This window comes from Brachycentrus maculatus, unplaced genomic scaffold (genome assembly GCF_059751285.1).
Source record: "Brachycentrus maculatus isolate JH-2025_06_01 unplaced genomic scaffold, ASM5975128v1 h1tg002216l, whole genome shotgun sequence".
NCBI lineage: Eukaryota > Metazoa > Arthropoda > Insecta > Trichoptera > Brachycentridae > Brachycentrus > Brachycentrus maculatus.
In genome coordinates, this window is record NW_028282718.1 from 1 (window position 1) to 26118 (window position 26118).

The 26118-nt window shown below is 34.5% G+C and overlaps 1 protein-coding gene and 1 pseudogene across 1 annotated transcript; one reads left to right on the top strand and one right to left on the bottom strand.

Annotated features, from left to right (window-relative positions):
- Positions 1–10597: 10597 nt before the first annotated feature.
- LOC148298305 (rRNA-processing protein FCF1 homolog) lies at positions 10598–11280 on the bottom strand (annotated as a pseudogene).
- A 12410-nt stretch (positions 11281–23690) lies between these two features.
- LOC148298306 (large ribosomal subunit protein uL18-like) lies at positions 23691–24610 on the top strand. The gene has a single exon (XM_088276981.1). It carries the CDS (start codon positions 23691–23693, stop codon positions 24588–24590), a length of 900 nt encoding a protein of 299 aa, XP_088133107.1. The 3' UTR covers positions 24591–24610.
- The last annotated feature ends 1508 nt before the right edge of the window (positions 24611–26118 follow it).

Below are 26118 nucleotides of genomic sequence, written 5' to 3' on the forward strand. Positions count from 1 at the left end.
TCCCAACCCCAACCCCAACCCCAACCCCAACCCCAACCCCAACCCCAACCCCAACCCCAACCCCTTGTCATTAATGTGATAATAAATTTAATAAAGTATATTCTCGAGATAATATAACATAATAAACTTATTTCAGTGCATTGTAATGAATAAGAACAATGCAAAGAGTGTAACTAAAGTCTAATTCTACACATATGTTTTTGTCGATGTAATAATACTTTTGCATGTTGAATAAAAATAGGTGATCGATGTTATCGATGTTTTTATTTTCAAAAACATCGAATTTATGCCTAATTTATGAACAAAAGAAATCAAAATGCGAGTATTTATGCAAAGCACTTAGAAAATAAAAAAGTGTGAAAATATGAAACTAAATTGTGGACCTTTGATTTAAATCGCAACAATTTTTTGAAATTTGTATTTATTTCATTTTAACAATCAATGTCAAACAACAAAGACATCAATCAAATATTGGATTAATCCAAAAGCGCAACAAATGATCCTCGCACTTCTGACAAAACTTATAATACCAATGCTCACAATGCACACCATGCTAACATCAACCATAATACTACCAATACTCAAAAAAATAACAATAAGCACAATGCTGACAATAATATTCTCAATGCCAACAATGACAACAACCATAATAACAGCATTCGCAATAAAAGTAATTCTGAGCTATTAATAAAGCAGTAGAAGTACCAACTGCTTACATAAAACGATAGCTACTACGAAGGGAATGTGAGGCTGACTCTGTGCTCATTGGAGCACGGAATCGAAATAAGACGATTACATTGCAGTCTCACCCCAAACGACTGCCTTTGCAGCATTGTGGGGATCGGAAATCTGATAAGAATGTTAGCAGAGCCGACCAACTATGAAATTGATTGGGAATTCGGGAGAATTCTCCTTAAATCGAAAGTCATGATTGGGGATGAATAGGCTGTCTTTCAGAAGCCTTTGATCCTCCAATTCCACGGATCTGCCACTGACAATTCATCCATTGTCAAATAATTGCGGTCTCTGAGAGAGACGCTTTAGGAACATCTGCAGAACCATTAAAATTAAAAAGCTGAAATGAAAAAATAAATTAATATATTAATTAATTAAAAAAATCAGAAAAATTCTCGAACAAAAAAAAATCAAATAAAAAAAAAAAGTAAAATAGAAAACAAAAAAATGGAATAAAACTAAAACTAAAACTAAAATTAAAATTAAAAGTAAATTTTCGAACAAAAATAATAATCAGAGGAAGACTCTGATTAAGGTGATAAAGAACATCAGACACAACATTGGAGCCGTATCAGTCACCCTCATCCACTCTTTCGAAGATACAGAAAAGTAGGAGAAAACTTTATGTGCGAAATATAATACAAAGCCACCAAAGAGAAACCCGCGCTGCAGCTGTGGGCGCTAACTGCCATCAACGGAGTTTACCACAGTTTCAGAGGAACAATCGCAGAGATGGAATTCAAGGAAGCGTTCGGGGAATTAAATGGCTATGCAAAGGTGGTGCAAATGTTTAAAAACGCACGCTTTCAAATATAAGATGCCACAGATGAACCTATTCTGCAAATAATGACGGAAGAAGGAGCAATAATCGAACTGAAAATTAGTAAGTCAAAGCTAAATAATCGGAAGAGCAAAGAATTCAAAGAATAACAAAGAAAATGGAACTGCGAAGCAATAAATGCAAAATTGTCTGAATTACAAACAAATTAGAATAAGCATCGCCAAAAAGTAAGTTTGAGGTTCGAGGTGATCAGCAAAGTGCAGCTGCGCATTGAAAGCAACATTGTTGAGTTATAAAAGCAAATTAGCAGTGCATTCGGAGCAAAATTCTAAATTCTAACCGAAAGCATCAAAGACCTTACAAAAACAATGGAAGACAGTATAAAGGCAGCGAAAGAAGAAATTACGGAAACGCAAAGATCTACAGAAATAAATTTTAAGGAGTAAATGAAACTAATCGACAATCTCAGCCAAAAGAGTCAGACAGAGCAAACGAAACTCAAAGATCTCATCGAAGGACTACTTAAGGAGCAAAAAGAAAGGAAATTGTAAGAGTAAAGAGTAAAGGAAAAGCTGAGAATAACCGAAGAAAATGAAAGGATTCCAAGGAAAAAATAATAATATCTCATAAGGAAGGAATAATAATAACGAGTAAAGGAAAAGCTGAGAATAACCGAAGAAAATGAAAGGATTCAAAGGAAAAATTTTTCATAGCTCTTAAGGAGGGAACAATAATAAATACTAGCGAAGGAAAACCTGAGAATAACGAAGGAGAACGAAAGGATTCAAAGGGAAAAATTTTCATAGCTCTTAAGGAAGAAACAATAATAAATACTGAGAATAACGAAGGAGAAAGATAGAATTAAAAGGGAATAATAATAATAATAATAAAAAAGTCAGAAACAATAAGAATAAGAATAAAAAATGAGGAAACAATAGGAAGAGAAAAAGTTAGAACTCATCGACTCATAATCAAAGGACTTTGATGAATTCATAATTGATAAAAATGGAAAGAGTGTGAAGTTAAATGGGAACTCTGGTTAGCTGTTTGGGAGAATACCCATCTCCCAAAAGCCAACCAACAAATGGAAGGTCACCAACACTGAGCGTAGTAAGATCAAATTTGGGATTGCCGACAGTAATTGTGTCGGTGGAAGCTTTTATGGAAAGATTTATTACTCCGGATACTTAGGAGGTATATGGAAGGATAACAATAAAGTGAAAGAGGGTCTCCCATAAATCAGAACAGGTGACAGATTGGAGATAAAGGTGAATGTGGCAAAGAAGGAGATGCACTTCCTACACAACGGACAGAGCGTGGCAGTGCACACGAGTGACCGAATCGGAGATCCCACAATCAAATGGGTGCCCTACATTTGGATGATGGACAAAGGCGACCGATTGGATTGGGAATGATTTGATAAACAATAAACCATAATCTGAATAATCATAAAATGCTTAACTATTATTGCACTGATAATATAATAATCATAAAATTGAATATTCATAAGATTAATATTGAATACAGGGATCAGCGCATGGCACTCATTATGCTCATAGAACAACTAAAACAGATAAAATGTGTGAATAATTAAGGAATTAAAATCATTTTTACATAAATTATAATCTTATCTAAATATGCGATCAACCATGTTCACCTTAGGGAATTCCTCCCTCTGGTTCACTTTATCAGAATTCGGATTCAGAACCAGCCCAATTTTCTTCTCGTTTCCATTCTCATAAATTATAATAGGAAGGAAATCCACAGCCCAATACATTATCCGAACCTCGTTCACTCTTTTCTTATCTTCTGTTTCGATAAAATTAATTCACGGGGGCGTTTGCCGTTTATATGTTCTCAACTGCTACTCAAATCCTTTCACTATGATTCATTGCACATCAAACGAATGATAAATATCGACCAGATCTCCGCATAACGGATTTTTTTTTCCGACTGCCATCACTGCCTGCACAACCCTTTCCGACCACCTGCTCTAGCCCAATACGGGCTACTACAGACATTACGGTGGTACCTTTAGTGGATGGAGTCTGGGACATGATTACACGGCGGCAGTAGTAGCCTGTCAATTTTGCTGCATGTGGGATTCAAACCCATATATTATAATTAGGTCGACGGTGCCCCACCTCACCACACATACAGCTTTGAATGATAAATAAAATTGTCACATTAGTATTTCATAATTTTGGCGATAACAAATGTTTGTACCATTTTGATACATCGATTAAGAATACATATTTATGTATCCCTTTTTTTATCGCTGCGATGCTGATAGCACTGATGAGTCGCCTGCTAGAGAAATGAGGGATACTTAAAGATTATCGCTCCTTTTTGCATATATTTCCTTTTGAATCTCTGCCATATCAAAGCAGTTTGAACACCTTTGGCTGTGAGAAGCGCAGACTTTCCATTATTTTGTGAAACTTCTCATAAATTGGCCATTTTCGAATCGTTGCCATGAGTTTAATGCATAGATTTGACCACATGTTGTAAATGTCCGTTCATGCAGCAGAAAAGCAGCATACGCTGTCTGTTAATTCAGAATGCGACTAAAGTTCCATTAATTATCTGTCCCCTTTTCATTTCGGCTGAATGGCCAGACAATCACAGTATAAGAATCATTTCCACACACAGTTAATTTGTACGTATGATCGTTAATAAGTGAAGTTATAAATTGCATAAGATTAAAATAATAAATAATAATTTATAGGGTGAGATAATATACGAAAACATGCTTCATATATATATATATATACAGATCATTTTCGCATTCCCTGTGAATTTATATGACTGTGCAATATATTTTAATACTAATTTTGTATTGGGATGGGAGATAGTTACACCCATAACCCCCATTTGAGGCGGGATCGTCTTCCTGTACTTGTGTTTGGTGCTTTTACGGCGCACCGCCGGAACAACAATCTCTACATCTAACTTCATGAGTTTAACCTCACTCCATTATAATATTAAAATTATTATTAACATGCTTCATATTATGAGGATTGTTATCCATTCATTATACAAATGCAAAAGGATGTACGCATAAACATATGAGTGAATGTATGTCACATGTTATTATTCATTTGATAAATAGGATAGAAGCATTGATGTTAATCATGCATTAAGGATAATTATTTATATTATGCTGCTTGTTTGTTATAAATGCAGTAGCCTCTATTCTCATACTTTCTGCCAAAAGTAAACAAAATATTTCCCAATGAATTATCTCTTCCGATCTTTTTATTTTTAAAGAATAATCAATGACAAAATTAATAAATAATTTATATATAGAATACTTACTCAAATTATTTCTTACACTTTTTCGATCCGATTAATCGAGTTACATAATTTGCAGGATTATACTTATTATTGATATTTAAATGTTCTTTACGAAATAAATTCCAGTATTTCATAGCACTATGCAGGTTTCCTGACTTCGGAGTATATATGTGAGTGAATGTACTGATCGAATAAAACAAACTATTTGAGATAACAATATAAATCATATAAACAATATAAATCATAAAAATAATATAAGTATAATGTCAAAACCAGGTGAATATTTCATTTCCGAGTAATCAAACCTAAACTATCTCCCTCCAATGAGTATCTAAGAATCATCAAGCCAATTTTCAGCCATCGACAAGAACAAGCCGAAAGTGCTGACCCCCCTGAGCAGCAGTCTTGATAATAATGATGAAAAGAGCAATAATAATTAAAATAACATTAATCAAGAAAGCTTAGTATTAGTCCATAATTAAATCAAACTATTCAATAAAAAGTAAGAAAGTGCTGAATAATACTCCCCGAGGAGATCTATAATATCGGCTGAGGTAAACAAAGTGTAGAAACAAATTCAATCAGGAAAATCAGGCATAAAATTTAGGAAAATGCTGAGAAACAATTCATCTGGATAAAAGTAAGCTATCAAAATGACAGCTCCTTTTCATGTGAATAATGGTATCAAAATCAGTACAAAAAATCAGAAGGAGACAGAGAGTAATTTAAACAGAAAATCCCTTAATTACAGGAGTGCCAGCAGCCACAACACTCGCCTTCTGCCGAAACAGGCCTCACCCTCCAAAACAGGCATAAATTTCAATAAAAATATGCGAAACCAGAACTAATCCTAACATTTTCTTCTCTCCGCAACATCAAATAAATCCATTCCTACTCAAATTCAATAATACATAAAGAAAAGAGGAGAAGTAGAAATAGTGAAACACTTCGATAAGTACAAAAACCAATTCTTCACAAAATCAAAACTACTTCACGAGTATATCTACTCCTCTAAAGAACCTGAAAAGATGAAGAATTTATACATGAATGAAGGTGATTCGCATTTTATGAATGGTTTGTAGTGCAATATGTTGAGATTGTTTCGTAGTGGGGTTATTGTACCACAGAGTTATAGCAATTTGCGACAGGAGGCAGTTGAAGAAATATAGAAATGGGTTATTGGCTGGATTCATAGGAAAATAAATTATGGCAAAATGATTGAAGATGAGGAGAACCAGACTAATGCTGTGGCTGCAGTTCTTGATTAAATGTCTGAGTGGGTGAAGGCTATCAATTAATAGGATACATCATTCTGACATTTTGTGACAGTTTGTTCAAAATTATTGGCTCTAATCAAAATATTCATATTTTATTTATTCAAATATATTCAATCAATGTAGCAACTGCTAATTATCATTGTTCACAGTGTCAAATCCTAAGGATTATAGGGGAATATGTTAGATCAAAACAAAGAAGAGTTAAACTGTAAAATTCGATATGCAATGATGAAGCTTCAGGCTTATTATTTATTGAGTTCTCTAATAGCTTCTTCGTGAGTTTATGTTTTTTAGTTCCATGGGTTAAGTAGGTGATTGGTTTAACTTTGTTCATTTTACTCATTATTTTACTTCTGTTCTTTCTGTTGATTGTGTGACCCCCGCTCATTCTGTTCAGTACACTCCTTATGGTGAGCGTGCTCAGTGTTTTTGCGGGCAATAGGCATAGCCATTTAAGTTTTTTTAGACACCCTTCTCCCATACTGCTTCCCTAGAAACCCAGAAGCCCCGAATCTCTTAATCTGATCATTGGATAATCTCTTCCACTCCGATAAGCTTTGCTCTTTGATTTAAGCCAACTTATTGAAATTCTTCGTATATTATTATTCAATTGTAAGTTTCCTCTAATTAAGCTGCTCCATAATCTGCATAAACGCTCCCTTTTGTTTTTATATTTCTTATTTATTTCTTTTGCTTTTGAGGATACTGACTTCATAGAGTTCACTTACAACTTGCATTTTTTATTTGTAGGCAGATTAGATTGTATTTATTTGTCTTGATATTTATTAATCAGCTTAACAAGTGCATTCAAGTTTGAAAGCCTAGACTGCAGAACTCAATTTGAGTTATTTTAGTAAGCTTAGTTCTTTTTAGAGATTCTTACAGTTTTCTAATAGTTATCTTTCATCGATTTCACTCATTTGATTAGTGCAATTATTGTATTATTATCGCATTATTTGGTCCCAACCCCAACCCCAACCCCAACCCCAACCCCAACCCCAACCCCAACCCCAACCCCATTTCACTCATTTGATTAGTGCAATTATTGTATTATTATCGCATTATTTGGAATTTAAATGTTAGATGGATATATTTGGGTCAACAATTGGGATATCTATTGGCTTACTCTGTCGCAAAAATAACATCAGTATATTCCCGAACTATCAGCAGATGGATATGGGCATCTTCAGCAAGAATAGCTACTACAAGAAATAGTATGAAATTGTAAGAGCTAAGTAACTCTCCTCAGAAAATCAGATAAGGTTTGGAAACAGACACTATAATCACCCACAAAAATAGCTAAAATAATGATACGTATGATGATGAGGCAACTATTCAGTGATATATATGCGTACTTGCAGGATAAATAACATTATTTTAATTGGGTCATTCTCAGAATTGCATATATATATATATATATTTATTATGATTTATTTATCTATTTTATATATATATTTCAGGCAATACCTATATCTACATCTGTCTAACGAGAGTATCACCACGTCCATCAGATAAAACAGCATGAACAAAATGAATATCAAAAGTATCTCCTCTCGATATGAGGAGAGAAGTTAGTTCGCAATGAGTTACGATCATCGCATTCTTCGAAGTACTATTCGATCACCATATTGCATTTATTTTGAATTTCTTGCTTTTTATTCGAAACAGTTCGAGTTTGGAAAGGATTATAGTCATCTTTTTATCTCTTTGAGAGTGTTTTTGTTGGTTTTAAGTGTTTTGTATGACTACTTGATTTGCTATTGGCATAATCGATTTAGTAAGCAGAGGCGGTCCGGAATCTTCGGTATGCTGGAGACATCTCTCTGTAGTTTCGCAAATTTGAAGATATTTTCCTCCTTTGCTTCTGATTGGCCACCAAGTTCTTTAAATTCTGGCTTTTATCACGTAGAATCATATGCCGTTGATTCTTATTGCTACTCTGGTTATACAGGAATAAATTGTTGTTTCTTTAATTATGCTGGCTGTGCGCTCCATTGAATAAGCTATTGCTCGAGAGCCCATTATTTGAGTAGTAGCTCTGTTCCTAGTTATGATTTAAGTTCTGAATTTCATCTTCAACGCATTCAAGTTCTTTTGACAGTATTTTACATTATAGCTGAAGCTGCGAAATTATCTTAGAGAAATTTCCTTGAAAAAGTGAGATTGACTACTCTACTATCTTGACTCTTCGCACAAGGTATTATTTTTTGGGCTTGGATTGTGTTGTTACGGTATCTACCTTCTTTAAATCAGATTTTTACTGATAGTAGTACTCGCCATTTGTGAGGAGATTTTATTTGGCTTCAATTTTACGGCTGTTTTTTTATAATTTAAGTGACATTGGCTTCGATTTGCTGATTTAATTGATGGCATTTTTGTGTCTGCTGGTTTTTTGAGTTAGAGTCTATGGAATTTTGTGTATGCTGGCTGTTTGAGTTAGAGTTTATGGATTTTTGTGTCTGCTGGCTGTTTGAGTTAGTGTTTATGGCTCCCCAAAGGCCCTTTATTTTCTTGACTGCTTTTCATATTAACAAATATATAAATCATACTTGATCTTATTCCTGAAGAACTCTTGTCTTTTTCTTCTTATTTCCAAGCCTATTTCCGCGATTTTCTTATTGTTTTCTCTTTCTTTAGCTTGAACAATGCTCGCAAGCTTCTTCGGGGAAAAGTATATCCGATTACGCATTGATGTGACTTTAATTGAACTATTCTCCCTTTTCAGTATTTTTACGCAGCGTTCAACATTTCTGATTTTTTAAATAATTTAATTTTCTTACTGGAAAAGCATCTAGAGCTATGTTAGAGAAATCAGTTCGTTAAACTGAGACCTAATGATGTTAATGTTTTTATTGTAAATCGAAATGATTGATGATATCTATTGTCTCCTCTGTGATTCTCTTCTCGCGATTTATAAGCCCTCCATCACAAGAATTGACATATCCAACCCATTGCAGGAGTTCGGATGATAAAAATCTGTCAACTTTATGTCTGTTGTCTCGACAATGTCGACGGCCTTGTGATCAATTTGATCGCATTAACTTCTGTGAATTGCAATTTATTATGGAATTATTTGTTCGTTTGAAAACTATGGGGAGAGGCTCAGATTCTTGCTGGCTATTGAAAGAACGCCTTCGATTTATTCAATTGACACACTGCAAGGCTGAACGAATCCAATTCCTTTTCTCATAATTCTAATTAAAATATGCTGGGTCGTTGATAAGTATACATATATTTAAATTGTAAAACTAAATCTGAAGCATAGTTTTATTCATTCGTTCATTTTTAAGCATTTACAAATGACTAAATTCTAAAGAAGCCACCGATGGATTTAATAACTATGTTGAATAGCCAAAATTATCTTCGAACTTAAACAAAGTCAATGTTTTCATTATGAATATATTTAGGAAGAAAACAAAAAAACTAACTCACAAACAAAATAGCTAACTAATAAACTAACTAACTAAAAGGATTGTATTGAAATTATATGTCAAATATACATAATTTTTTTGATCGAGTCAGTAGTGCTCGAACATATGGCCTCAATGATACTCGGATTTATATTCAGCAGTCTTAAGATTCCCTAAACTTTCGTCATATTCGCTCTCATTTTATTTACTGTTTTCATTTAACTTTCCCTTTACTTGATTCCTTCCTAAGCCGAAGACATTTACTGCACTTTCGTGTAAATTTATTTTAATATTAAAATTAACAGAATAATCACCGATTAATTTGGTTCATAATTCTGTCCTATATTTTTTGATGACTGCACTATCATTTGATAATCGAGCTCTTACATTATTTTATGGATGAGAACTTATAAGACTTATTTATTGAGATTGACACATTTTTTATAGTGTAAGTTATTATAGAGTTAGCTCAGTGTGAGTAAGTTCCCAAAACTGTATAAATTATTGAAAAGTTGGCCCCAACTGTATTATTGGGAGAATTAATTGGAGAAGTATAAGTCTTAGCTTTGCTCAAATGTGTTATGGTTGTTATGATCTGTTTGATGAACACTATTGCTCAAAATTATTGAGGTGGGATTGAGATTGCGGAAATTGGGGTTCGAATTGGTGCAATTAGTACTTTGATTATAATGTTAGTTTGTTATAAATCCCGCAATACTGTTTTTATCATTTGAATGTTATGCACTATTTTGAGATGGCGCGCTTAGGAGTTCTTGTCTGATCTTCGAGAAAAGTCCATGAATGTATTTTTGACGAATTTGGTCACGAATTTATTGAGTTTTGGTGTTTGTGAGGTTCGCATTCATTTTGGTTTATTTATTATTATCATGTTTTTGCATTTGTCTGATATAATCAATTATACGATGTTTTCTCTATTTTTAATATTGCACTACTCTCTATTTCAGTAGTCCATACACACACACATCCATGAATACGCACACATAGGCACATATGCATAGGCATACATACAGCCATAAATAATGCATACGCTTAATTTCATCCTTATAAGCTTATATGTATTATCACATCGCCATTATTCATTTTGGTGCTCCATATGCTTCTGCCATCCTCTCAACCGTATATTTATGTGACGCAATATACATGATTGGCACACCAGGTACTTTCCTTATTCTTCTCTTTAAGTCTTTATCACATGTCGCGACAATGTAGATACGATGCTGCCTGATCCTCTCTATAATACAATCATCTGCATAGGTTCCCTTATGCTCGCATTTAAGTCTCTCGAATCTTGGATCTTTGGCTATTCTCAATGCAATTCTATACCGCACCCCAAACTTCTACAACTCCGCAATAACACAATCAGAAATATAAGGAATGCCTAAAGAATAAGACATGAGTTACATTTGCCCAGAAGACAATCCATTGAAGCCTTGAATATATCCAATTTATTCTGAATGGAGAAGTTGATAAAATTGGTATCAATAAGAATACGATAGGGTGGCCCTAAAGCATTGTTATGCATGAAGAAGAGACATGAAGGCTATTTCGGACTAAACCCATAAACCAAGAATGTACATTTATTTAACAAGGACATCTTCGGGTGCTGACTTGTTCATTACCTATTGTCTTTTTTTGTCATGTTATTCCTATTTCTTCATGTTGGATTTACTGAATATGGATAGGAGTACATGCGTTGATCTTGAGTTGAGATTATGCGTTTGCTTTGAGCAAATTTGTTGGTTATTTTGCGTTTGCCCATTGTTGTTTTATTATTGTTGTTTTTGTTATACTATTATTTATTTATTTAGTTATAACATAATGATGTAGTAAGTATGTGGGTATATATTTATGGATGTATGGAGGATAAATACATATTAAAGAGAAGTTAAATTAATAATTGAGGCTCTCCTGTTCGTATATAATTAATAGTGGCATTCATATATATTATAATACAGAAATTACTATAAGGCACTCAGCTGCAACTATAGCATTACATAAAACAACAACCAATATAACAGCAACCAATATAGCATAACAACCATTATAGCATAACAGCACAACAAAACAACAACAATATAAAAATGAGAAAAATACGTAAACCAAAACCCTTTCAACAATACTAAACCCCTATAATTCGATTACCTTATCCTCTAATCGCATTCTTCTCAGAATAGTTTGCAGAGCTGCTGAATAACTCCTGTGAAAGAACAAAATTTGCAATGCACTACAAGCAAGTCAACTAAAAGGTAGAGAGACTCAAGTATACGGCATGTGTGAGTAACTCAGTATTTCTAGGAGCCAGTCAAGTTGGCTTGAATTAAATGATGATGGTCTTCAATAAAAAAGCATTGGTAGAGCCAAGGCAACCCATGAAATAGAATAAAGCAGAGCCATCGCCTGGATATTCAGATTCATAGACCAAAATAAAATGGATGGATTCCTCATATAACAATGTATCGGACTATCGATAGATCATCAACCCCACTATACTTTATGCATCTGAGCCTGTCATCTCAACAGAGGAGAGTCTTGCCATGCCATTCATAATCCCACAAGTCTGGAGATACCATAGAATTGCCATAAAATACAAAGACCAAAATAACCAATAATTTTAGGAAGAGCTGATCGGATAGTAAGCCCGAATGTTCCAACATGGCTACGATCTTTTCCAAGGTAGAACTATCTTGAGCTGGAAATTGCATCAAGGTCAGATTCAAATTCAGGAGGATTTGAAGAAATAGCTACCGAAGACTGCGTCGATTGTTGACCAATACGCACACTAACTGATAATGCTGCTCAAGGAGTATTCGCATTTGAGAGAGTGTCCCAAATCTGTTCAAGGGGAGGAATTCTTTAAGGATTTAGGTTCCACTTAAGTTTTGAGCATTGAGGAAGACTTTCTGCAGAGAATCTATAAACATTATAAGAAGGAAATGGCAGTTTTTATGGAAAAAATGTAATTCATGGAGCAGCATCAAAACGAAGAAAAGGAGCAGGGCTCGACATAACAATAGACTAATAAAGCACAACAATAGACTCATACGACTCAGCATTAGACTCACGCAGCACAGCAATAGACACCCGTGACACAACAGAAAGAGAAAGAGAAGAACAATCAAAGTCTAAAGTTCGAACGCAAACAAAAATAACCAAAAGTAAGTAAATAGCTGAAACACTCATAATAAATAAAACAAAAAACAAAAGAAATGAGCAATAACCCACAGCAGAAATAAAAAAAGAAATCGAAATAAAAACATAAAAATATCAAATGAAATCAATTATAAAACTTACCCAATAATCTATGATGCTGTATATTTACATAATGACATTAAATTCGAGTTTAAACTATTTCAGAGTCCAAACTGCTGTTGCATTATCCAATTATCGAATTATCCAGAGAAAAAAAACAAACACACAAACATTCGAAATATTTAAGGCAGTTACAATATGAAACTCTCAAATAATGAGTTTCATCAAATCAAAATGTATATATTTGCCAAGAATAGAACAGATAAGCAATATGAGTACAACCAGTTCATAAATTTAAACATAAAATCAGACGATTATCCCTCATATAATCCATCCCCCCATAAATGCCGATAGTAAGTGAAAAATATAAATTATAACTTATTAATCATCTCCCAAAATAAAAATTAGTTCTTACATAACACATATATCAATATAACACAAAGAGTTTATAATTAATAGTATCATTGTTCCGATCTCTCCCGCAATGTCTCAATCTAACCCATAAATACTAAAAGAGAACTCGATTGACATTCAGTTCCAAAGATGTTTACAACAAACTAGAAACTAACTTACAAAAAAATCAATGACAATTGTAATCTAGAAGCTGATCTCTTCGAGTAGCTGTGAATCATGGAAGATTCTTTAGGCAATTTTAAATGATTTGGAACAGAAGAGCAGTTCCTAATTTAACAATGCACTTAAAACTATTGAATACTAAATTCGACAGGTGTCATCCCTATCGATGCTTATGTTTATTTATTCTCTTAAACTCAAATTAAAGGGTTGTTCGCAATTCTATGCGGTTTCTTGGAAGATGCGATATCGAGCCATCTGCTAAGATCACAATGATATCATAATATTCTCAACTTGGGTTTCAGCCGAGCCTCAAGCCAAAATTGTCCAATAAACCCTTTCTTTAGTCTGTAACACATTCCACATATTCTGCAACAAGGAGTATATATCGATCGGTCTCTGCGAGCTAAACTCGATAATTGAATGGATAACCTTTTTCGATGCCATCAGCTATGTTTAGTATAGGTCCGTGCTAGAATTGGTCCGCATAATAAAATAGAGCAATATTCAACTAGACAATGACTACACTCAGAAATAGCATGTAGTTTTGAAGAAGATGATTGAGGTAGCAGGAATCCCATCGGCTTCCCCCAATATATTCCTGTTCATTTATCCGTATGCCCTTGAGGATCGAGATATCTCGTACTTCATACACTTGAATTTCGAGTTCTTGCTTGAACTTTCAGATGAACATTTAGTTTGTTTCTTCATTGCTCTCACAAAAAGTGCAATGAGTAAATAAATCATTTCCTTGATTAGCAAGATTAGTCACCTCCTCAAATCTTAGGACGAGTACTTCAAATTGAGGTGCATTTATTAAAAGTTTATTGTGCCTATTTTTATCAAAAGAGCCAAGAACTGTCTCAAAGTGGAAGAAGCAGTCTTTTAACTGTCATAGTTTTACATTTTGGGATTTTATCGGCACTGTAATCTTGGAGAATAGGGAATAAACTGCATCCTCCGAAATATCGAAAAGATCAGCAATAAACAAATCTGTGCTAAATGGCTGTAAATATGTTTCATCCTTATCACTCGATATCCTTCATACAAAAAGAATATCCTGCAAGGTTTATAAAAAGCATTCGGTAAGCAAATTGAAACAATATAAATCACGAAAGATCTCAACAATAAGGATACTGTGTGGGAAGTCACGCAAAGGAGTGGTAGCAAACATAGCAGATACATAATGACATCCTCCAAAATGAAAGGCATCTAAAACCCTGGAAATAGTAATTGTCAACATATCATTAGACTGCTACATCATATCGACAATACAGGCCTTGCATCAAATTGAACATTTCGAAAAGCTTCTGGATGAATACCGACCGTATATAAAAAGCAAAGATAACCTCTTAGATTAGCTCAGAATATTGTTTCAATAAATTTCAGGGGTTAAGGATACTCGTAAGATTTCAGTGGCCTTCCTGAAAGAAAAAGGGCCAGAATATTTCGCGAAGAGCTTCCAGCAGTAAGATGTTCAGCAATACATCATTGAGCTATTCTAAGAGCTAGAAAAAAGAATGCAGAAGATTCCTGGTTTAGTGGAGAAATTTAAACAGCTTTTTTAAAGCACATTGCAAATTAGCATTGTTTGCCGCAAATGCAAAAAGATAGCGTAAAAGTAAGAGAAACTGTATACATATACGATCCCACATACTGAAATACTCTCTGAATGCACAACTGAAGAAGTGTCATCATATATCTGTGAATAATGCAATTCTTTAGGATTTTGTCAAGTTCAGCGTAAAATTGTGTTAACTTCAAAGATACTAATTGTTCACATAAATCGATTCTCACATGAGAAGGGTGTCACTAAAAAGTAACTATCTACACAGACCATTTTACGTGAGTTTATGGGATATGAGCTCAGGGGCATGATATGCCATATTGGTAAGAATGTTGAGCATGGGCACTACCTAAATTACAGTAAAATCAACGATAAAAGATGGGCGAAATTCAACGACTTAGAAGTGAGCGAGTTCGAGCTAAACGAGAAAGGAGAGTAATTTGAAAGATAAATGAAAGCTGAAACTACTCCTTATATACTTTTCTATCGAAAAACTAATGATTTTTGAGCCACATACAGCATATCACATATCATTCAATCATCGTCCACAAGATACTCATCATCTGAAGCATCGCTTTCGATTATTGTTTATTTTTTCTTGCTCGTTTTATTTTTATTATTTCTGCCAAAACCAATGAATTTGTAATTATCTGTTTCATCTTCTTCTTCCATTTCCTCTCCTTCCTAATCAATCGAAATAACTTTATATACAGCCTTCCTATTTTTATGATTTTTATTATTTAAATTGCCAGGAACAAAAGTGTCTTTACTCTTCATCTTCTTTGTTTTGATTTCCTCGTCTTATTATTACCAATAAACTTATTTCGCTTGTTTAATTTTTTTATTTTTCATCCTTTCACTCTTCTTTATGGCTTTCTTTTGCCTGTGTTTTGTAACTGCTGCCAGCATTTGAGAATATGGTGGCATCCGCATTTCCTACTTAAGTTTGGCAACACTTTCGAACGATGTAATCTAATTGCCAAAATAATAGACCAATTGCAGTATACTGTTAATTTGTTCAGATTTCAGTTTCAGTTATTGCAGTTCTTTGACTTTTTCCTCATTATTTTTGACTTTGAGTGCAGTTTTCTATGCCATTTGTTTCAATTATTTCTTGAGTTAGAGTTTACGTAATGATCTCTCCTGTATTTATTTCTGTATTTTATGATGAACAGATGTTCTTGAGAGCTTACTGATTTATTTGAGCAGTTTTTCATGTTAGGTTAACTGCCGTGCTTGCTTGATTCCTTGACTAAGAGTGAGATAGGTTTACTTAGTGACATTTCTTCTTATCAATTAGTTCTCATAGCCATCTCCTTGCTAATTAGAGACCTCCTCTGGAGATAATTATCCATAATCCTAACAATACTATAGAATTTGCACATCATCTTACTCTTCCATCATAGCTTATTAGATAATGATTGTTTTATGGGGATTTGTTGGTAGGTTGCGATATTGTTCGGTAAATGTGAAATGGAGATTTTATTGATTGTCATCTTCTATGTTATCAGTATCGTATTGTAAAGGTTGAATGTTATTGTGCTGTTAGTTTTATTAGTAGTGTAATTGGGGCTGTTTTTGTTGTTGCTGCTGATACTTTCGAAATTGGAGCATACAGTTTTCTATTTATAATTGCATTTTGTCTTATTTGTGCTATTACGTGTTTCTGTGTTATTGGATGTTAAGAGGATGGTGGTGGATTAGTTGTTGGTTATTATGAGCTGCTTTCTATAGTATTGGCTATGGTATTGAATATTATTATTATAGGGATTGTAGGTAGTTTGTGTTGGTGTTGATATTAGGTGGGTGAAGATCGGATTTGATGGGGTTGTCATCGGCAATTTGTTGGAGCTATTGTTCGATGTTTAGGATTTGTGCTTTGTTTCGTTTTTGAACATTTTGTACTATTTAATATTAACCTATATATAACACTCTTATAACTTATCACTATTCTAACTCTTATAAATATTATAAATATGCGATATATCTCAATTAACTAGCCAACCAATCAATACATATATGCACATAATATGCACACAGAATATACACACATAATATACATACATAACACAGATAAACACAGATATATATAATTCATTCTTAATTCTATGCGCAATCTCATTAGCCATAACTATAACTTACTCATAAATCAGTAATTACAGTAGCACCTTCAAGAACTTTATCAGCAGCAACACTGGCATCATCAACATCATCAACAACAACAGTGGCATCTCCAACAGAGTGCCCAAATCTAATATAAATGTAGCACATTATTATCAGAATTAATGTTAAACTCAGAATTATTACTCCACTATTATTCTTATATTTATGCTTAATGTTCGGTTTCTATGTATGGCTGTTGCTCACATTCTCACTCTGACCTGCACTCACACTCATATTCTTACTCTTACCACTAACATCCTTTTCTTTTATCACAGATAATACATTGCTATTGATCCTATCAATAAACTTGTCGAATGCTGCATCAACAGATAACTCAGCCTTCACATAATTTTGTTGAGGTACCACACCACAAACCAATCTAATTTGACGATACCAGAGCTAATTGCAGTCCATTATGTATAATACTGAACTGATTTATTGAGCTAATGCCTATATCAGCTGCTAAATTGAGTATTGTTGATTCTTTTAGAGTATAAGAATTGCTGTCAGATGTCCGGAGAACATCTGTTGTTTTTTGTGGGAAGTATTTGTGTATTGTTTGTTACTGTAGCGAAATGGAGAGATTTTTTCATTACGGATTGATAGTTGGAGATTACGGATATCTGTGATGGATAATTATTTTGGGGTGTTTTTGTTTAAGATTTTGTCATCTATTTTATTGGTTAGTAGCAGTAGGTTATACACTTTTGTTTTGAGTTCATCGGATATATCGCTGTTGCGAACTGCAGATAAAATAGGAAAGGCAATGATGACATCAAACTACCAACTTATTGACTCATACTCTGTCATTTTTGTGAATTATAGCACAGCTCCATTCTTGACATTGATCCCGGATACTGCAATTGTTTTTGCACGGTATTTTATCATATCGGGTGAGTTATCAGGGGCTGTAGATTGGAAGTCGATACCCATGAACTTCAAGGAAGTAGGTAAGTACATGAGCAGATCCTTGATATCGGAGAGAGTGAATGCATAATGAAGGTCCATAAAGCTGTTGTGGTGGCTGGTGGTTGGTTTAAGCAAGGGTCGGCAGGCTTACTTTGTGATCATTGTATTTATTTATGGTGGAATTATATTATGTGCTCTCTCTCTAACTGTTTAATATTTGCATATTTATGTGATAGAGTAACATCGAATGACAGAGCATAACATCGATAAGACACTTAGAACAATCAATTTTGAAATCATACAGAATAGGCATGTACAGCCTCCTTGATTATCATTAGAGATAGTAGAGAAAAAGGCAGTTTAGCGAAGCCACAGCCACAATGTTACTTATCGGATGGAATGCGACTGCCGAGGTCTTAGTTTTGGTCTCTAAACGAGAGATCTCTGATATTTTCTGTTGATGGCAGATTTGGGTCGATAATGTTTTTCTCTTGAAGCTCAACTGGTACTGGCAGTTTTCTCCCGTTTTGGCATCCAGAAGGTGAAAACAGCTGTTGTAGTTGCCAGTGACAATTGTGGAGCTGTCAGCAGAGATTCCCATTTGGAAGACATCGTATAGCTTCTCTTTCTATTCGAGTTCACAAAGCTTATCTCTGTATCGACTGTCCAGGTGGACATTGAGGACCGGTCTCCTGGTGTTTGCTGTATCCCATATCTTTATATTCATATACTCCCTGGCCACAATATATTTGGAGTTGCTCATAAACTGCGCAGATGAGATGCTGCTGACCATTTCAGTAAAGAAGTTCTTGGTGGATCGGACATCGACCCCAAAATTAATGACATTACTCCCGAATGCTATGCTCATTATGACATAAATTACATGAGATGCGCATATCACACATTCCAATTCCATTTCTATTCAAACCAAATGCAAATAAACTATCGGAAGTCGGATGCATTTTGGAACACGTTATTTAAGTTTGAGTTTAGTAGAAAGCATTTGCCTTGTTTCTAGTCAGAGCTATTTAGTTTGCGATGTAGGGTCGGATAGGCTTTTCCATGTTCCATAAGTAAGTGTGTTGTTTATCCGAAGACAAGAGATACTCCTCGTTATTGGAGACACTAATCGAGTTTATAGGGGATGTATGTATTTTTGGGAATGATTTCCTGAGAGATATTTCTAAATGGTACTGCTCATTTGCATAGAATTCGCTTTATTATGTCTGTAGTTTGGGAAAGTGTAAGTCCTGGGTTGTAGGTTTCGAGACCTTTTTGCTTTATTTATTGTAGGCTTTCCATAGTTTGATCTACTGGCAGTTTGTTGTCAACAGCTTCAAAAAGCGACCTTGGTTTCGTATCCAACACATATCGACAATAGATTCTCCGACATGAGTGCTTTTCAGATAATCAAGCTTATTTTCATGAGATTGAAACTAATTCAGCAATAGCTTACTTCAGCATAGTACTCGTAAGGGTTATACTTATCCTCTTGTGTTTCGTTGGATATTGGGACTTCAAATATGACAATTCTGCCAGCATTATCTCCCAATGACAAGTATCTGCCGGAGGGATCGAAACTTAGCTTCGAAATTATGTCCTAGTCGAGTACCCTTGAGATTTGTTCCTTTGTACCGAAGACCTGTCCGAATTAATACTTCATACAGTTACTTTTCTTTTCCATAATTTCCATGGGTTTTTATAATATTACAAATTAAGTTCGATTTGTAAAATAGCAGTGAAATAATAGGCAGTTTGAATGTTCCCAACCCCAACCCCAACCCCAACCCCAACCCCAACCCCAACCCCAACCCCAACCCCAACCCCAAATGTTGAAATTAAAGTGTAATTGTATATTTCTTTATTTAGTTGTTTAATTTATTGAGATGAAATTAAATGATCGTCATTTGTATTTCGAATAATCAACTCAATCAGATTGAATAATACAAAAATAATATACCGACAATTGCAGTCTTCATTGCTTTATAAACTTATACGATATGATATAATATGATAAATATGATGTAGGTATGTATGAATTCTTCTAATCATCTTCTCATTGAATCATTTTCTGTGTTATTCGTCAGAAACATTCTCGTTGCAGTCGCCAAAACATCCTCTGATGTTATTTTACCCTTCCTACTCGAATCAAAGATCCGTGCAAATGAAGATAGCTCGTACCCAGTAGGAATAAAATGCTTATTCATGCCACGGTAGGTATCGATCATGCAACGAGCTAAATCAGCAGGCTCGAGTTAATTCTGATTGCTGCTGCTATACATTTGCATCAATTGTCTGCACTATCATCAATAGAGTACTGTGTGAGTCGTTGGATTTGTTCGCGGTTGAACATGCCGCCATTTTCGATGCCGTTTGACTGTTGGGAAAAGAATCTGTTATCCATTTAAATATAATTTATGTATTTGTTATGTCACATGTCAAATGTATAATCTATATATTCATATTCATATTCATGTGCGAATTGTCAGTTCGATTTGATCAAATTCAATTCAATGTCCGAATACTCATCATATTTGTGATTAATATGCTCCAAATACTAATATTCATGAATATTAATGAATATTAAGTTAATTATCGAGTATCATATATTTTTCGGATAACTGCATATTATTTTTGCAGTAGTTGCTGTCAATTTCCAAATATTCCGTATAATTTCCACCCAAACAAATCGCCTGCTACAGAACAAAGCCACAAAAGTAGTGAAAGATAGTATAAACTAAACAACATAGCTCTATAAATCTTCATGCTGCGAACTGGACAGACCATATACAAACAATGATGCTGAAACTAGTGCTTAAACCAAACTTCCAAATATCAGCCCAAAAAAGAGAATAGCACTTCCAAGAACAACGCATAATTAAATCCCTAAAAGTGGCACTCCAAAAATAATTAGCATTACCTTACAAATAACCCGACCGACAGTATATTCTTACTATTTATTATTCTTCTTCTTCTTATTAATTTTATTTTAGATGTTCTTATTTTTGTTTTACTTCTTTCTGTTGAGATTCTGGTGTGCCCTCGGCCTCATTATTTGTTCCTACTACATAATCTATTATTTAATTGCACTGGATACATTTAACTTGTGTAGTTGTTCGGAGTATCGTTAATACTCTTCATTGCCATTGTTGTCATTGTTGTTGTTGTTGGGATCCATGATACTTTCACGTACTGATTCGTGCATTGATTAGCGTAGTGATTACCGCATTGACTACCGTATGGATTCAGTGAAGCTGCGCTTTAAGGATTGATTTCTGTGTTGGTATCCCTTTGTTTTTTTCCAGGCTTAATAGAGGCCTGTAGTGGCTTTTGGTAGACTATGGAATAATCTGCTATTTTCATCCAGTTTGCAAGGACAGGCATCAATGGGGCAAAATGTATCCTAATTTCTACGTATGTTGCCCTAAATGATTAATGCCAGACATTTCCGACAAAAAAGATGACCACAGACATCCAAATTATCAATTACAGAATACATTTCTGAGTTTTGGTGATCCTTGGAGCACAACTGACAGAACAAATAACCCATTTCTGCTTTAATTGTATCAGTAATGGCCTATGGCTCATCACTGCCCCACCAATCATGCACTAATTGCTCAGAGAGGTTCACATCACTTTTGTCAATCATCCAGAATATTTAATTTATATAGATGTCATATGTGTGTATGTATATCTCTCTATATGCATAATCATAAAGATATAAAAATATCAAGATAGTGGTGTTGTAATATCATTAGATTGTTTGGGAATGTTAAATTTTGTCATGTTTACTCATAAATACATACATGCATACATGCATACATATATTCAGTATTCAATATATACTTTCCCTCCATTTATTTATCGAGTACGCGCCAATGGACGAAGACAATCTCAGACACTATTATGAGCATTTCTATCCATATGAACTTATTCAGAAATGGATGACTTATAACTCGAAGTACCCATTCAGCCATCGAGAACTTTCGTTTTAGTATGAAGGTGGTGGGGTGCAGAGATATGTTACATTCAATAACTTTCAGTAAATGAAGAATCGCTTGACAAAGGGCGAGTCTGTGCCAAGGAAGGTCGATGCTGGGGCCATATGGACCGGAGTTCCAGTTAAAGATAACAAAGATGAGAAACCAATTGAAAGATAACTAATTTTTGATTTTGATATGAATGACTATGATGATGTGCGGACTTGCTGCACAGGCAAAGATGTCTGTGAAGATTGTTGGAAGATGCTCTTGGCTGCGGCTTAGATACTTGAAACGAGTCTCATGACTGATTTTGGGTTCGAAAAGATTATGTATGTGTTTTCAGGAGGCAGAGGCATGCATATTTGGGTCTGCGATAAAAGGGCTCGACTAATGAGTGATCAGGTCCGAAAATCAAGCATAGACTACTTGGAGTTGGTGACAGCCAATGACAAGGCTGCTTCACTCTTGGCAGATGGGATATTCAAGACTCATCATGAACTGTTCAAAGTTCATGACGATCGACATATAGCGAGAGAGTAGCTGCTTAAATTAATGCACCCGCATATTGCAAGAAGCTTAAAGATTCTCAGAAAGTGGTTCACTTCAATATTCTAACAGCAGAAAACTCTCAACAATAAAAATTGCAGGGAAGTCATATATAAAATTCTTTAAACAAGGAGTAAGCTGTTAATGGAAAGAGTAAAGGAAAAGTGGGAGAAATGCGAACAAACTCATAGTAGACTTTGGCAGGAGCTGTGTGATGAAGTCGACCATTATGAAAAGACAAAACCAGGACCTTAGTATCCTCTGAAAAGCCATGAACTCGACCGTAAATATAAGACCATAACCTTCATCGAATAATAAATCATGCTGTCTTTCCTGTATCCCCGTATGGATTACAATGTCTCTACAATGCAGAACCATTTGTTGAAACTTCCCTTTTCAGTGCATCCGTCCACAAAGAAAATATCAGTGCCTCTGTTCTACCACCAAATTGCCAAATTCAATCCTAAAAAGTGTGTCACAATCGCAGATCTCATGAAAGATCTCTAAGATATGCTGAATGACAAAGAGAGCATTATCTACCGATCGAACGATACAGTGGAAAAGGCTTTGCAGACAAGATTAAGCGAGAGTATTACTTTGTTTGGGAATTTCATTGCTGAATTGTGATGGCTATGATCAATATGTAGTACCAGTGTTTGTTATATATTTTGTTGTATTGTTGTATATTGTATATTATATTTCTTTAGGAGCACTCAAATAAATACACATAAACCGCCTATGAATTTGAAAGAATTAATTTGTTTCATCATTGAGAGATGCTATTGTACTCTAAGCTTTAAAATATATTTCCACAGAAATAAATCAAACTCAGATGGCAAACGCTATATTCATTTGTTGTTTAGCTCATGTTGTTTGATCCATGCTGTTTGATCTATTTTGTTTAATTCCTATTGCTTTTATTGAATTATTGTTATATATTTCCAGGAGAATTGTGAGAACTGAATAAGATACCATGAAAATCAGCAAACTGAACCTACTGAAAAGGCATTATTAACATTTGGCAATTAGATTTTATTAAAATGACAGAATTCTATGTAATTTATTCATTTAACTCATTTAATTAATTTTAATTATTTTAATTAGATAATAGGGAATATCTACAAACACTTAGATCGAATTTAATATTAATATTTAATAATCAATTATTTATATCCACATATGGTGTTCGTGAAAGTCATCAAGAACAAATCTTACTTCATGAGGTTCCAGACCAAGTTCAAAAGAAGAAGAGAAGGAAAAACTGACTACTTTGCCAGAAAGAGACTTGTCATCCAAGATAAGGATAAATACAACACCCCCAAATATAGACTCGTTGCCAGAATTACCAACACTAGAGTTATTGCTCAGGTCATCTATGCAACCATTCAAGGAGATCGAGTTTTCTGTGCTGCTGATTCTCTTGAACTCAAAAGATTCGGTTTGACTGCCGGTCTTGCCAACTATGCCTCAGCATATGCTACTGGTCTATTACTCGCCCGAAGACTTCTCAAAAAAGTCGGACTTAGTGAAATTTATGAGGGAAACAGTAAATACGAAGTCAACTATGACTCTGGAAATGATGTCAGAGATAGAAAACCCTTCAAGGTCATTCTTGATGTCGGACTTAAATCCACAACTACTGGATCGAAAGTTTTTGCAGTCATGAAAGGTGCTGCTGATGGTGGTCTTAATGTCCCTCACTCCGAAAAAAGATTCCCTGGAAAAGCTGAGAAAGGAGAGAACAAAATTCTCAGAAACAGAATTCTTGGTGCTCACGTTGATGCCTACATTAAAGCCATCAAGGGAACCGAAAAGGAAAACATTCAATTCAGACTTTGGAACGAATGCCTCAAGAAAACCGGTGTAGCCTCAGTTGAAAAACTCTACGAGAAGCTCCATAAGGATATCAGAGCCAACCCAGACGTCGTGAAGAGAGCAGAAAAAACAAACTTCAAGAGAGAACACATAAAATACAGAAAAGTCGCACTCACAAATGCCCAAAGAAAGGAACACATCAAGAAGAAAATCGAAATTAGACTCAAAGAGCTCAAGAAACAACAAAAGAAAGCTACCGCATGATTTCTAAAGTCGATATTTAAATTTCCTACTTCAATTAAGTGAATTTAGAGCGAACAAATCTAGAATAATAAATAAAATAAATTAATAAATCATTTATATTTGAACTGTAACGTTTAGTGATATAAATTGCACTCGAATAGGCAAAATAAAATAAATGGCAAAGTACGAGCAAAATCCATACTATAAGGGCAAAGCTTCAGATAATTAAGAACTAGGAGAAGGGGTTAGTGTTCACAGTAATAATAGTAACAAGAGCAACGCAAGTGCTAGATAGCTTCTCCTTCGTAGAGCAAACATGAAGCTAGTTGAAAGCAGACTAAGCAATAAAAGCATGTCCGAAAGCAGACTAAGAAACAGTCAAATTCAATCACAAGCATCGAAATAGGGTCATTATGAAAAAGACCAAAGGAATAGTCAATCACATAAATTTCGATCTTTGTACAATTCTGCTGAAAAATAAAGTAATTAAAAATCAAGAACTGTGCTCTTAACCGAAATTGCATCCAAATTGCAAAACAGATCAAAGGTCATTTTCGATAGAGCTGATAATTATGAAGATACTCGCTACTCCTTGAAAAATAATAAGTACAATCGATCGATGTCGACAGGCAAACAGCATAGCAGTGGCATAAAGCATCATCACTATTAACCCAACAAAAAATAAGTAGTAAACCAAGAGAAAAAGAACATCCGGACAAAATTGAACAAACTGGAAAACCTACTAAAAAATATTAAGAAATCAAATCGATAGGCCCTAGAAGTTGCGACTCATACTTAGAGACAAAATATGATCGAGAATAACGAGACGAAATTTGTGTATGCTTCCAATCACATTCAAAATACAAATAACGGTCTTTCATTTAGTAAAATGACCCCGATCCATACAATCAATTAAGCCAGCTATGAGAGACTATAGTAACAGAATGAAAACCAGATCAAATAATTAGCGAAACAATTAATGTAAGTACGCCAAGAACTTCATTAAATGAAATTAAAGAATTAATAGCTGTTGAGTATATCTCATGCGCAATCGCAATCTAATTTCGATAACTCAAGTCAAATATCTCAAAGTGACTATAGCCATATAAACCATTTTACTCACAATGCAAATCCTTATTACCAACCAACTCAGTTTAATGGAGGAGAGCAAATGCATATGAAGAAGCAAAATGCATAAAGAAGTCACTTTTAGGAAACTTTTGTTGTAAAGTAATGTTTGGCTTGTGGCTGCACTTGTCGGTATAACCGGAATCTCTTTCAGAATCAGTAAAATCCATATTATTGATGTATATTAAATATTAATAATTATTCTATTATATGATATGATATTGACTAGCCGTATTAACTTTAATGAAGGTGATGATCTATGCATTTGAGTTATAAAGATTCAGAAGGTATACAAAATTCATCTTTTATGCTTTTTATCATGACTTCTGCTTCTCGATCTTGGGGTTGGGGTTGGGGTTGGGGTTGGGGTTGGGGTTGGGGTTGGGTTGGGTTGGGGTTGGGGTTGGGGTTGGGGTTGGGA